A 13,926-nucleotide genomic window follows, 5' to 3' on the forward strand; every position below is an offset into this window, starting at 1 on the left:
ATTAACATCCCGTAACCAGAGGTGAGCTCGTTCTTTTCTTGAAAATTCTTGTTTTCCAGCTTAAACATGATCATGACTTATTTTACGAATCAAAACTTCGAGGTGTTACTCTCTTGGATCGAATGTAGGCAAGGGTTGATCCTCGTGCCACATTTGATACCTAGAGCTATGTCCCTCTTTGTGTTTGTCAAAATGAATCAAAAGAGCCCGGGTCATGTTTAACACCGTTTTTAAGAAGAGAAGAATCGAGTTCATCCTTACGTTACGGGTGTTGATTATCCCTAAACTTAGCTTTTAGTTTAATCTCCAGTTAAAAGCCGTAGTTAGGTTAAGTAGCCACCTTCTAAATCGATCAGTTGGCCGTCTCAACGCCAAATTCTGGTTGGCGGTCCTAACGCCAAACATTCTCTACGTTAGCCAATCTCCGAAGCAAGTATATGGATGCGCTCCCTGTGGATTTGACCCCGGACTTCCGGGTATTATTATGCTTTCAACCGACCTAGCCCTACGCTTGGGGTATTCCTATTGCAATACACATTATGGTCGCAAGCATTGATGGGATCTACACCACCGATTTCCCTAAAAATCCACCGTTGGTGTTTAACTACACGGATTCAAGCATCAGTTTCAATACCTCACTTGTGATGACATCGAAGTCGACAAAGGTTATGAAACTGAAGTTTAATTCTACGGTTCAGATTGTGCTTCAGAACACGGCGTTGGTGGGGGTGGCGAGCCACCCGATACATTTGCACGGGTTCAACTTCTATGTTTTGGCCCAAGGGTTTGGCAATTACGATGCCACAACCGGGCCCAAAATGTTCAATCTCGTCAATCCACAGAAACGCAATACAATCGCAGTTTCTGTAGGAGGGTGGGCCGTCATTAGATTTACGGCAGATAATCCAGGTACGATTTTGCTATTGGATCTTTAGACTAGTTTAGTTTCCGTAACTTTTTACTTTTTGTATATAATACCGCCCCGAATTTCATTTTGTTTGCTTACCGTTTTATTTTGGGATGTTTTGCTCTCCTTGAAAAGTCAAATTCAAAGAAAAAGTGTGTAAATTCCCACAAAATAACCCTTGTAAATGAAATTAAAAGTAATTTTAAAGATAGCGAACAAGGGCTAATAGTTGAAATCTCTTTAAACTTTATAGAGAGACATACAATAATTTTGTTGAGCAGAATAAGTGATTAGTGCTAGTCCTTACCTAACATCTTAATAAATTTGCAGGAGAGTTGGCAGAGTGTTTGTTTTTACTGAATATACTTAAAAATAACAGATGATAAAAAAAAATTACTTAAAAATAACAACTGATAAGTAATTCACTACCAAAAGATTTTACCCTTATTTTACTTATTTTTAATTGATCAATTACAAGAAAATAAGCGTGTATGGATTGCAAAATGGGTACTTTTTTTGTTTTTGAACAATATTAAATGTGTACTTATTCATAGGTTTTGAAATTTTGATGGTGAGTGCAGGTGTATGGTTTATGCATTGTCACTTGGATACACATTTGCCGTGGGGGCTCGCGACTGCTTTTGTTGTCGAGAACGGGCCCAGGCCGTCGACTTCTTTGCCTCCTCCTCCACCAGATCTACCCCATTGTTAGATCCTCAGCTGTTGGCAAGTGAAATTACCCAATTTTATTTCATCCTGTGACTAAATGATTTACGCAACTCAAGCTTGTAGTTCATTATCCAATAATAATGTTAGATGCCTATGCTAAAAAGAAGTTGTGTGCTGATTGGCACATATCAGATGCATATTATTATTTTTTATAGCAAAGTCTTCCTTTAGGTTTGGTTCTCGGATGGCTTATTCCAGTGTGCCTAAGATTCTTTAAATCTTTGTAATCCTTTTCAAAGATTTATAAAATCTCTTTTGCTGATAAAAAGAAAACAGATGCATTTTTTTTTTCTTATATGAGATTTTTTTTGTTTTTGTTTTGAGACTTTTGTTTTCTGGGGTTTGGCCATTGTTTTTGTGTTGCTTGATTGTTGAGGGTGTTGTTGTCAACATTAGGGTGTTATTCTCCTTAGCTTTCTGGGTTTTTATTTTTTATTTTGTTCTTATTCAATTTTTTTTAAAGTTTGTTAATTTGCATTTTTTTTTGTGACTTATTGAAAAGTAAAAAATTATGACATTTATCCAAACTTCTTTGGAAATATCCAAGAAAAGCCCTAAAAGCCCAGTTTGGATATTTTCAAAAATATTTGGGTGAAAGTAAAATTGTTTTACTTTTTCGATTCCTCAAGAATCAATAATTCGTAAAAAATTTTACGCGAAGCTAACAAACACGAATTTTTTTAAATAAATAAATATAAAACAAGAAAAAAAAAACCCCAAAAGGCTTAGAGGAGTGGGGCCTAGGTGTCAAAAGGGAATGCTTTGTATGGTCACCATGAATTCATGATGGATCTGCAATGTCCAACCTCAACCCAGCCCATTAAGAATAAGTAATAACTCTAGCCCAGCTCACTTTTCTAAGCTTTAAGTATCTGTTTGGAACCTAAAAAAAAGAAAGAAAACGGAAGGAAAATGGGAAGGAAAATTTACTATTTATTGAACTTAAAAATTATATTTTCATCTCTCTTTCTCTTCCAACCAAACAATGGAAGGAATTTTTTTTAAAATTTTTTTTTCTTTTCCATAAGTTCCAAACAAAGCCTAAGCTTTGTAGCAGCTTCACAAATCTAACATCTCAGGTCCAATGAGAGTAACTTCATAAATTAATTTTTTTAAAGCTTAAGCTAATATGTCAATTATTGATCATCTTTTTATTTTAATTAGGTTTGTAAACTAATTCAATACAATAGTTCTACCAACCAAGGAAAAGTAATTAAGCATCCATCATTGATAAGGAAAATAATCCCATCAATCCTAGTGGCTAGTAGATTGCTCGTGCCTAGCTAGAGGATTCTCAATTGTATTTTCATTTTTTTTTCTTGGAAAATTTTAGTATATCCCCTCTTACGGTGTCCCCCAACTGTAACATGTTATGCCTTCTCACAGCGAATGTTAGATCATCGAGTGGTTACTGTATTGATCGATCATACAAGAAAATTTCTTTTGGCGTGGAAAAAATAGGTGGAGATTTAACTAACCACATATATGTGCCCAGCGGCAGTGCCAGGATTTGTACCTGGGAGGGGCCGAACTAAGAAAAGAAAAAAATGTGATAAAAATAAACTTTTGATTATTTATTAAGTGTATAAAAAATAGAGTTCAGAATTTAATTAAGTATACTAAAAAAAATTCCTGACTATTAAAGTAAAAAAATGTGGTGTTACTGTTTTGTCTTAAAAAGAAAAATTTTAAAGTGACTATGAGAGCGTACGTTATTCCATTTTTTAAAATCGGGAGTGTTTTTTCAGTTCGCATGTGGCAAATGGACTAAGTACAGTCAAGTGGTGGACGTCTTATACTCGCATTAGGTGAGGGTTCAAACCCCACGAGTCTCATCCCCTTTTCCCTGGATTAGTAGTAGTAGTAAATATGATTTGTCTTGTCGAAAAAGAAACTCGCACGCATGCTAAACTAAATTAAAAAAGAAAGAAAGTCCAAAGTCGGGGGCTGTTGCCACCCTGGCCCTCCCATACACAGCTCCGCCCCTGTATGTACCACTTGGTCTTTTTTATTTAAGAAGAAAAAATTATCGGTGGTACATAACTACGTATGTCTACATCCACAACCACTTCAACACTACATTAACCAGTACCAATGTACCATCATTTTCTCTTAATTGTTTGTTAATTTGATTCGTGTGATCCACATGGTTTAGTCAAAAGCAAATCCATTAATTATTTTTTACTACTTTTGTTAATTTGTCATTGTTACTTGTTCCGGGTGGTTATCATGGGTGTATCAAAAATTACTAATATATATAACTTGGTATCGGACGCAATATATCGAATAATTCATGGAATCTAATATCGGATAGAAAGGGTGCAAAGTTGGTCGATCTTAATATATAAATTATAAAGTTAAATAATGACACGTCATTCACATGCTTATTAAGCTTTTAAATGCGTCTGAATTCATTCAATATCGATTAGCTCAAGTTACACGGTAAGGGCTTCGCGATTTTCCCCGGTAGATTAGGCCTGGCACATTAAAAAAATGGATCAATATCGATTACATGTCTTATGTTTTATTAGTGGGGTCCAATTAACGTCAGGGTACGTGAAGCCGTGTAGACTATCCGTGCACAAAAATTATTAGCACTTGATACAAGAATTCCAGAGGTCACTAGTTGTGAGGTTGACCATCACTACACTAATATTGCAAAAAGAAATCAAAAAATATTGCAAAAGAAGAAGTTACAATGCTTGAAAATGGTGAAGTTGAGTAAAGTAATGAATTTATTGATTCATTTTGGGAGTTTATTAAAAACACTACACGGAAGAGTCCTTGTGTTTCGATCCGGGAGGAAGGTAGATTTGTTTTACTGATGAAAATTATTTCTCCACACTTTTCAAACTCTTGTTTACAATTTGGATTGGGAAAAATCAATTTGAAGTACATACAAGCTTGATGCGGATAAGTTTCGGCAAATTCAACTATATAAATTCGAGGACAAGTTTTTTCAAGCTGGGGAGAATGATGCAGGTCAATATTCTAATTAATCTAGAAATCTAGGAATTTTTTATTTTTGGTCAAGATTCGCTAGAATTATTATTGTTTGGATTGAAACTTGAAAAAAAAATTTCATCTCAAAAAATACTCATTACCCAAACTTTCAATCATTATTCTCATTTCCCTCTCCACCCCCATTACTCCTATCTCCAATCATTGTTCTCATTTCTCTTTATCTTTCTCTACTCATTACTCCTGTCTCAAATTGTTACCTTAATTTCTCTCTCCATTCTCTCCACTCATTATCCCAAAAACCAAACTCAAAAAAACTTAAATTTGAATCCGAACAAGGCAAGTTAATTTCCTAGTTTATGGATTCATCCGTTTGGCAATCCAACGATTCAAATCTCATCAGACACCCTATTATCAAAAGGGAGAAGGAGAAAACTGACTCTATTTGCTCATATAGTTTATATGCAGAAAATGATAAGAATGCTAGATCAGTTATCACACATTATTGACACATTTGATACCATCTTGTATACTAACACTTTACATTACGCAAATCACATTATAAGAGTGGGGACAAATTATTATTTTCTTGATATAGGCAAAACAAAATATTTTATTAACTTGATAATGATACATTGAGGGCCAACGTATCACAGACTTTGTGTAATAATTTCTCATAGACTGCAATTTTTTACCAAGCATTTCTTGTTTCAGGCTATCGGAAGTGAGGAAACATAGTAGCTAATTCCTATACAATTTTACACGGAAGTCTTATTTGTTTTTGATTGGCAAAAGAAAGAAAATAATATTTGAAACAAGAAAACAAAGATTAATTAATTAATTAACGAACCAAGGGCATAACGACAAGACAAGCGCCACCCATGACCCGAAAGTCAAGAAGACAAGGCGCCAATCAATCATCAAGGACGTATGAAAAAAACACCGAAACCTAAAATCCAAACACGTATGACGTACCCTACAATCCTTAGAAACCAACAAAAAACACGCATAAGATTACATAGAAAACCAAAAAACCAAATTAGGAGTACACGGAAGTCCCATTTTAGATTGGTGAGTGTACGACTTTAATTAGAACAGAAACTTGAAAGCCAATAAATCAAGATCAAGACCAAAAAAGATGCAATTAAGGAATTTTTTAAGATAAAAAAATTAACATCAATAAACAAAAGTCAATGATTCTCTAATTAATTACAAGGAAACAGATCGATGGAACGTGCAGAGATAATCCTGATAAACAAGAAAATTAATAAGATAACATTGTCAGATGTGCAACTGGGTAGCTTTTAAATAAGCTCTACCATTGATACTTACCAAAAAAAAAAAAACTCTCTATCCTAATTCATGTATAATATTCTCCTTTTATTACGTACAAGAGAAGAGAAAAGATAGCCCCCCGTGGACTTGCAAAATTAATCGGATGAGAGAGAGAGAGAGAGAGAGAGAGAGAGAGAGAGAGAGAGAGAGAGAGAGAGAGAGAGAGAGAGAGAGAGAGAGAGAGAGAGAGAGAATATTAGTAGTTTTCGGGAAAGTCAAGGTAGTTGAAATTCAAGGGAGATTCTCTTGAAGGCCAAGGCAATTAGACCAGCCTTAATGTATATCTCGTTACTCTCGTTGTCGTTGAAGTAACATTAAAGTAAATTAATGAGCTACCTAACATATAACAACTTTTAGATCTTTTCAAACCGCGTATAGTTTGTTAACAACTTAAGTTGTTCAGCCAGCTTACGCGTATTTTCAACGGCAAGAGTAAGAATTTGAATAAGGGGCCGGGCAGCGCTGTTCGATTAGATCAGTCCATTAGTATTTGTTGCATTTTATTCGTAAAATGGAATTGATTTTGACACTCCAATTTTAGCTATTAGCACTTTACTTTGTGTCTTGATCATGTGAGAAAATAAAACAAAAAGTGAAGTGTTATTTAAGAAAAACTGTTGGTGGTCAACTATCATTAAATACTACAGTACGCAGAGACAGAACCGGGATTTTGGTAAGTATGGGGACAGAACTTTGAGCAACTAGATTTTGAAATTACAAGGATATAGTTTGTTTGGTTTTGGTTTTGAGGTAGTTCTTTTGGGTAACGAGTGAAAAGAGATATATAGGAAGAGAAATGAGGTTAATAATTGAATGAAAAATTTATGAGAGACCTTGCGCAGAGAGAGGGGTTGGATTTGGGATCCAAAGCAAACACATTCTTAAAGTATTTAAATGTCTAAATAACACCCAATACAAAACACAATAGCTACGCGTTCTTAATTAACAAATGAAAAACCACTAATATTAATATTAAAAGAAAAAACCCGAAACTACGCGGGAGGCTGGCCCTCTTAAGCCTAAGGGTAGTTCCGCCTACAGTACGTACGTAGCTACGTATGTCTACATCCACAACCACTTTTAACACTCAATTAATCAGTACCCTAATTTTCCTTTAATTGATTGTTTAATTCATGCGATCCAATGGTTGAGTCAAAGCAAATCCATTGATTATTTTTACTTTTGTTTATCAGTATTAATTCATTGTTCCGGGTGGTTATCATTGGTGTATGAAAAATTACTACTATTTATAACTTGGTAGCGGACGCAACATATCGAATTATTCGGGGACCCAATCTCGTTAGACCTACATGAATATATTCATTGATCAAATATAAAGGGTACAAAGTTGGTCGATCTTAAATCATAATATATAGTTTGATGACTCATCAAATCATCATTCACACGCTTATTAAGTTTTTAAATGCGTCTAAGTTCATTCAATATTGATTAGCTCAAGTTACACGGTGAGGACGCCGCAATTTCCCCCAATAGATTAGGCCGTGTTCATTAAAAAAAAAAGGATCAATATCGATGGTCCAATTAGCATCAAGGTACGTATGTAAAGCCGTGCGTGTATACTGTCCGCACACAAAAAATTATTAGCGCACGTATATGTGAGAGTTTATCAAAGACTTCATGAGGTGGGTATGTAAAGCCGTGTACACCATCCGCGCACAAAAAATTATTAGCACACGGGTGAGAGTTGATCAAAGACCTTCTGAGGTCACTAGTATGTTGTGTGGGTGACTATCAATGCGCAAACGGATCATTAAGAGGGCTTCGTGAGCATCAGACGGTCTTCGGGGTACGTGTGGACCTATGCACCATTAATGTGTATGCGCACAGAATTTGTGTAAGAATTTCTCATAATCTGCAATTTTTACCTGCATTTCTTGCTTCAGGCCATCGGAAGTGCGGAAACATGGTAGCTGATTCCTCTACGATTTTACGCGGAAGTCCTAGTTATTTATTTTTAATTGGCAAAAGAAAGTTATTAATCTTTGAAAGAAGAAAACAAAGATTAATTAACGAAGCAAGGGGCACAACGACAAGACAAGCGCCACCCAAGACCCGAAAGCCAGGGAGGCAAGACGCCAACCAATCAACATGAAGTTTGGGATGTATGCAAAAACACAGAAACCCTGAATCCAAACAGGATTGGGGGTTGGTGCCCGTGCTGCACGGCTCGAATGCCGTCCGTTCGGCAATCCAACGGTTCAAATCTCATCTATAGAAACCAACAAAAAACACGCGTAAGACTACAAGAAAACCAAAATCCAAATTAGGACTACACGGAAGTCCTATTTTATATATTGGTTAGTGTATGACTTTAATTTGGACAGAAACTTGAAGCCAAAACATCAAAAGATGAAGACCAGAAAAGAAGCAATTAATACATTTTTTTAAAGATAAAAAATTAACATCAATAAAGAGAAGTCTATGATTCTCTAATTAATTACAAGGAAAAAGATGGAACGTGCAGAGATAATCCTGATAAACAAACAAATTAATAAGATAACATTGCCAGATCAATAAGCTCTACCATTAATAATTATTTAAAAAAAAAAACTCTCTAGGCTAATTAATATAATAATATTCTCGTTTCGTTTAATTTATTACGTACAAGAGAAGAGCAAAAAAAGCCCCCCTTGTACTTGGCAAAAATAATCAGAGATGTGAGAATATTTGGTTTTCGGAAAAGTCAAATCTAAACCCTTTGTCGTTGAGGAAAAAATAAAGTAAATTAACGAGCTGCCTAACATATAATAACAACTTTTAGACATTTGAAACCACGTACAATTTTTTAACAACTTAAGTTGTTCAAGCCAGCAAATTTCATTTTTTATTGGCATTGTTCAGACCAACTTACGCCCATCTTCAGCGGCGAAAGTAAGAATTTGGATAAGGGGGTAGTGCTGTTCAATTGGAGTCCATTAGTATTTGTTGCATTTTGTTCGTAAAAATGCAAAGAGAAAGATTAAGTGTAAATTAAGTTAGGCTACATGTCCAGGTCTATAACTATGTTGAAAGCGAACACAGGTACGTACATACACCCAGACCATTACTATTTATGCTAGCCAAATAATGGGCTGCTCTATTCGCACTCCTAAAGCAGTAGTGAAATCGATTGCCAAGCCAATCGATCTTATGTGTCATTTGACCCACCACCATCAATGCCTTCCTTCTCGTTAGAGAACCATCATCACCATTAATGTGAGAATTTCAACCAGCACCTCAGTGACGAATGGGGAAGCCAAGAGAAAAGAAAAGAGGGAATACCACAAAAAAAAAACTCTGATTTGATGAGATTGAGAAAAAAAAAACCTCATTGAAATGGAGCGGATATAGAAAGTGAGAAAATGCATCACTACGGAGGAGGAAACATCTACGAAGGGCAAAACCCTCCCCTCCCGTTGCTGCATAATTAAGAGTATTTTTTTTTGGTTGGCAAAAAAGAAATTTTATTCAAAACTCGAAAGAAAACATCGGGCAAGGGAAAGAAAAAGGATGCATCACTTCTAGAAAACATATATCCCAACAAAGTTGACACCTATGTCCTAGTACTACCATGTGCATATCACAATCCCGAAGGAAGAAAAAAGAAAGACATCCAATAAGAGTATTGATGACAAACCTAGGGGGACGTAGGGAAAGGAAGATAAGTGGCTAGGGTTTTTTGAGAGAGGTGCTCTGGGTTGGAGAGAAATTCTATTTTTGTAAATTAAATAATTAAGTCTTGGTTCAACTATCTTGTAATACTTAATGAAGGTCATTGTCATCGAGATATTATTTCATTATCCAAACGTTTCTTCAAAATTTTTTATTTTTTTTGGAATGAACGCGCTATCGGTGATAGCAAGAAAAGTACAACTGTGCTGTCGCCGTTATAATAATAAGACACGCTAGTGACGAGCGAATGACAAACAAAAGTCTAAGGAATAGAGCACGGAGTACTGACATGCAAAACACAAAATATTTCTTATTTAAATCGCTCTTTCTACAACTTGTGTAAAAAAATCATGTTGTGCAATACTGGTAAGTACAAAATCTACATATGTCAGTATAACATAACTTTTTTGTGGGAACCCCGGCCCCTCCGAAACCTCCTACCTCGATTAATTTTTGAGAAACCAATTCTACTGTAAATTGGCGGGAAGGCTTAATTAAAGTTAAGACAAAAATTTGCAAGAACTAGCTCCACAATGATGGATGGTATCTACGGGATTTCGAATATGAAAATTAGTAGAAATTAAATTCCTAAGTCCCATTTATATATCTAAGCCATTGAAAAAAGTTTCAATGCAACGGTTACTTGTAACAACTTTTCACATGATGTGGTGAGTCCCACCGAACCGTTGTGTTGAAAATTATCACCAACCCCCAAGGGGTTCTCCAAAATGTGTACCTATTCTGCAAAAATAATCATTTGAAGAGCAATGCTAGAAGCACATCCACATATACACACTCACAAGTGTGCATGTGAGCTCTACAAAAATTGCATATGGGCTCCACACACATTGGATCTGTTAGACTTAATCCCATATCGCTCATCTAAGTCATCCAAGCTTGGTTAATATATTTTAGAGGTTACTTTACCTATTGCCAATTGGTTTTAGGTTGGAATCCTCCAAATAATCTAACATAGTATCATAGTTAGGTATTGGATGGCCTCATCTTGCGTGGTCAAGTCGCCCGAGTCACTCATCTCGTCAATTCATACCTCCACGTGCATCCGGGCTGCATGTGAGGAGTCGCCCGAGTCAAATCTCTTGGTTTCCTCAATTCGTACCTCCACGTGCATCCAGGCTGCACGTGAGGAAGAGTGTTAGACTTAATCCCATATCGCTCATCTAAGCCATCTAAGTTTGGTTAATATATTCTAGAGGTTACTCCACCTATTGCCAATTAGTTTTAGGTTGGAACCCTCCAAGAAATCTAATAGGATCTGTGTCGTATGTATAGGGCCCACACACTTATGAGTGTAAGTATGTATATGGGTGTGGTACGTTCTAGTATTTTTGCGATTTGAATCTAAAAAAGTAATGACGTGGAATAAAGTCTAACTTAGAGCTTTTGAATATTAATATTTCACTAAAAACTATAAATGAAAAGGAGAATATATCTCACCAAACAAATCTCAACTCCAGATCTAACATGTGCAAGGGTCAAATACTCCACTTTTCTTTTTTCTTTCAATATTGGTTATTGCCTGTGGTTATACAGGATATACAGCTGGGCTGATGAATTTCCTAATCCTCGCCAGCTCTAATCTTCTCTCTCTAGAATAATTAGGAGAGATATGAAAGCAAATTTTTTTTGAACAGAATATGAAAGCAAAATTTAAACAACTTTTTATATGCAATGTTCTAAAACCAAATATTGTCGGCGAAAAAAGAATTTTATATATTAAAACTTGAAAGGGTGCATTCAGAGAGTACAAAGCATGCATCATCACAAACCAAATATTGTCGGCGAAAAAAGAATTTTATATATTAAAACTCGAAAGGGTGCATTCAGAGAGCACAAAGCATGCATCATCACTGAGGCAATCATTCCAACAGTGTTGGCACCTAAACCTTAAAGCCGTCATGTATACCTATCTCGGACTAAAAAGCAAAAAGAACCAAGCGTTGAATGGAACCCAAAATACATTACCGAATATACAATTACATCTCAGTTTTGTATACCCTAGTCTGGGATTAATATTGATTACTTAATGAGTATTTTAGGAAAAAAAAAATGTAGAGTTTCTTGTACGAAAACTCATCCTAGGTTGTTATATATAGTAGTTGACATTTTGCGAATCATTGAAACAGATTCTTATTTGGGATAAGGTCTAAAAACAATAATTTTTTTTTCCCGAATCATACTTGATGTTATTTTATTATTGCGCTAGCGAATGTCCGTGTCTAAAGGCACGTCCAAACGAAATACAATCTCAACTTAAATAATCTACTCACTCTTTGCCTCACTTTAAAAAGCTCATGTCAAGGTAGAGAGAAGAAATAAAAAAGGCACATCTAAACTAAATACAATCCCAACTTAAACAACCTACTGCTATCTTGATGTACCCTTTGTCGAGTTTATAATAAAAAAATTTTCCGTTTCAAAAAAAAAAAGGAACTTAAATAACCTACTCAATATCCGCCTCACTTTAAAAAGCTCATGTCAAGGTAGAGAGAAGAATAAAAAAGGCAATAATTTATAGGAATGAGAGAAACTCCATTCGAAAAATATTGGAAGGGAAACAATTACCTAGCAATCACCTTTGTGCAGGGGTCTAATTAGCAAATAATAAGGTCCAACCAAGGACGGAACCAGGATTTTACCCTAGCAGTGGCGAAATGCATAGTAAAAAAATTTAGTGGTGGCGAGACTATATAAGTTGGGCATAAATTTTTTTTTTTTTTACATATAATAATTACATTTTTTAAAATTCTTGTCGTAGCGGTCGCTGCCACTAGACTCCTTAATCCCATCCTTGGGTCCAACAAATAACCATTCTTTTTAATTTTGCTGCTTAATTTCCTCGATAGTAAGTATTTACCAAGCAGTAAAGATTGAGGTACAGCAGTGGGGGTACAGCAGCCCCGTACAGATGGATTTTGCGCCTATCTCGGGTCCCGTAAAGATGATCGGAGCCGCTCATTTTGTTCAAAACATATTGTTTACGGTCCCTGTAAAAAATCATCTCAATCCGATATCGAAAAAAGCGTTTACGAATCATCCATCTGTACGGGGCTGCTGTACCCTCACTGCTGTACCATTAGCATCTCTCTTTACCAAGTCCACCAGTAGCATATATATGTCAAATAAATTGAGAAGTTATAATTTCTTGGCCATTAGGTTTGGAGAGTCATTTTTACCGAATTTCCATGACTGGTTCCAACAGAGGGCTACTGCATGTGTTTCCCTTCTTTGATCGCCACGAACGGACGGAGACTTTTCAACGTTAGCTCGATGATACAAAAATACAACGTTAAGACTTTCGAACCAGGGAGGTGCTGTGCCGAGGGAGGCACGGCACAGCACAGTGTTGTGCGACAAAATCAGGAGTAGTGGATGAATTAATCAGTAATGCTACACACACAGATTTTGTGCACAGATTTTTTGTACGGCCCACTACGGGTCCCACACAAATAATCCGAGCCGTTCATTAAATGTAAAACATTTTTTCAAGGGCCTCCGCGAAAAATCAGCTCAATCCGATACTCATAGATGCTTGATTCAATCATTTAACTTTTCATTCGAATCTCAGGATAATGAAAAGGTAAATGATTGAATCAAACACTTATAGTTATCGGATTGAGCTGATTTTTTGCGGGGGCCCTTGAAAAAATGTTTTACATTTAATGAACGGCTTGGATTATTTGTGTGGAACCCGTAGGAGGCCCCACAAAAAATCTGTACACAAAATCTGTGTGTGTAGCATTACTGTTAATTAATTGCCAGAACGGACGACCGAGAAAAAGGTACAACACGGTTCAAAAGTCATGATTCGAGAAATGTCTTTCTAGACGTGCACGAACGAGGGAATTAATTTACGTTATTTTATCCTCCAATCACAGCCCCAGTCCGAACCGGCATGTGCTGTTAGATATCACTAAATTAATTCATTTTTTGGACTAACCAAATTAATTATTAAATTCAAGCCCTTACCTAAACCCCATTGGTGCTTTAGGCTTATTAATTCTTCACGCAAAAAACTTGGGCTCTTTCTATATACCTACCTACAAAGTACAACCTCTATATAAACACCTCCATCTCTTGCTTTGATTTTGCCAGACAAGCTAGCTAGAATATTGTTTCTGATTTTCCAGAAATGGCTCGTCCTATGTTGTTGTTGTCATCATTTGCTTTAGCCCTTTTGGCTTATTCTTCACTGGCCTCCGCCCATATCGTGGAGCATTCTTTTCATGTAAATACTTCTTCTTAAAGCAATTTGAATCACTTGGGTTTTTCATTTCTTTTTCTTTTTCTTTTTTTAAATC

General features: G+C 35.9%; 2 protein-coding genes across 3 annotated transcripts in view; both read left to right on the forward strand.

Annotated features, from left to right (window-relative positions):
* Positions 1-13,926, forward strand: part of LOC131326583 (laccase-7-like) — a 49,185-nt gene that overhangs the window by 16,263 nt on the left and 18,996 nt on the right. The gene's annotated exons all lie outside the window — the stretch shown is intronic.
* Positions 1-13,926, forward strand: part of LOC131326586 (laccase-7-like) — a 35,179-nt gene that overhangs the window by 16,226 nt on the left and 5,027 nt on the right. The window contains exon 2 of one of the 2 annotated variants that reach the window (XM_058359419.1): positions 13,785-13,853. In XM_058359419.1, coding sequence (XP_058215402.1) covers positions 13,785-13,853 — 69 coding nt within the window. Of the gene's footprint in view, positions 1-13,709; positions 13,854-13,926 lie in introns of those variants that run through there. The other variant, XM_058359418.1, reaches the window with a different exon arrangement.

Source organism: Rhododendron vialii, chromosome 5a (genome assembly GCF_030253575.1).
Source record: "Rhododendron vialii isolate Sample 1 chromosome 5a, ASM3025357v1".
Lineage (NCBI taxonomy): Eukaryota > Viridiplantae > Streptophyta > Magnoliopsida > Ericales > Ericaceae > Rhododendron > Rhododendron vialii.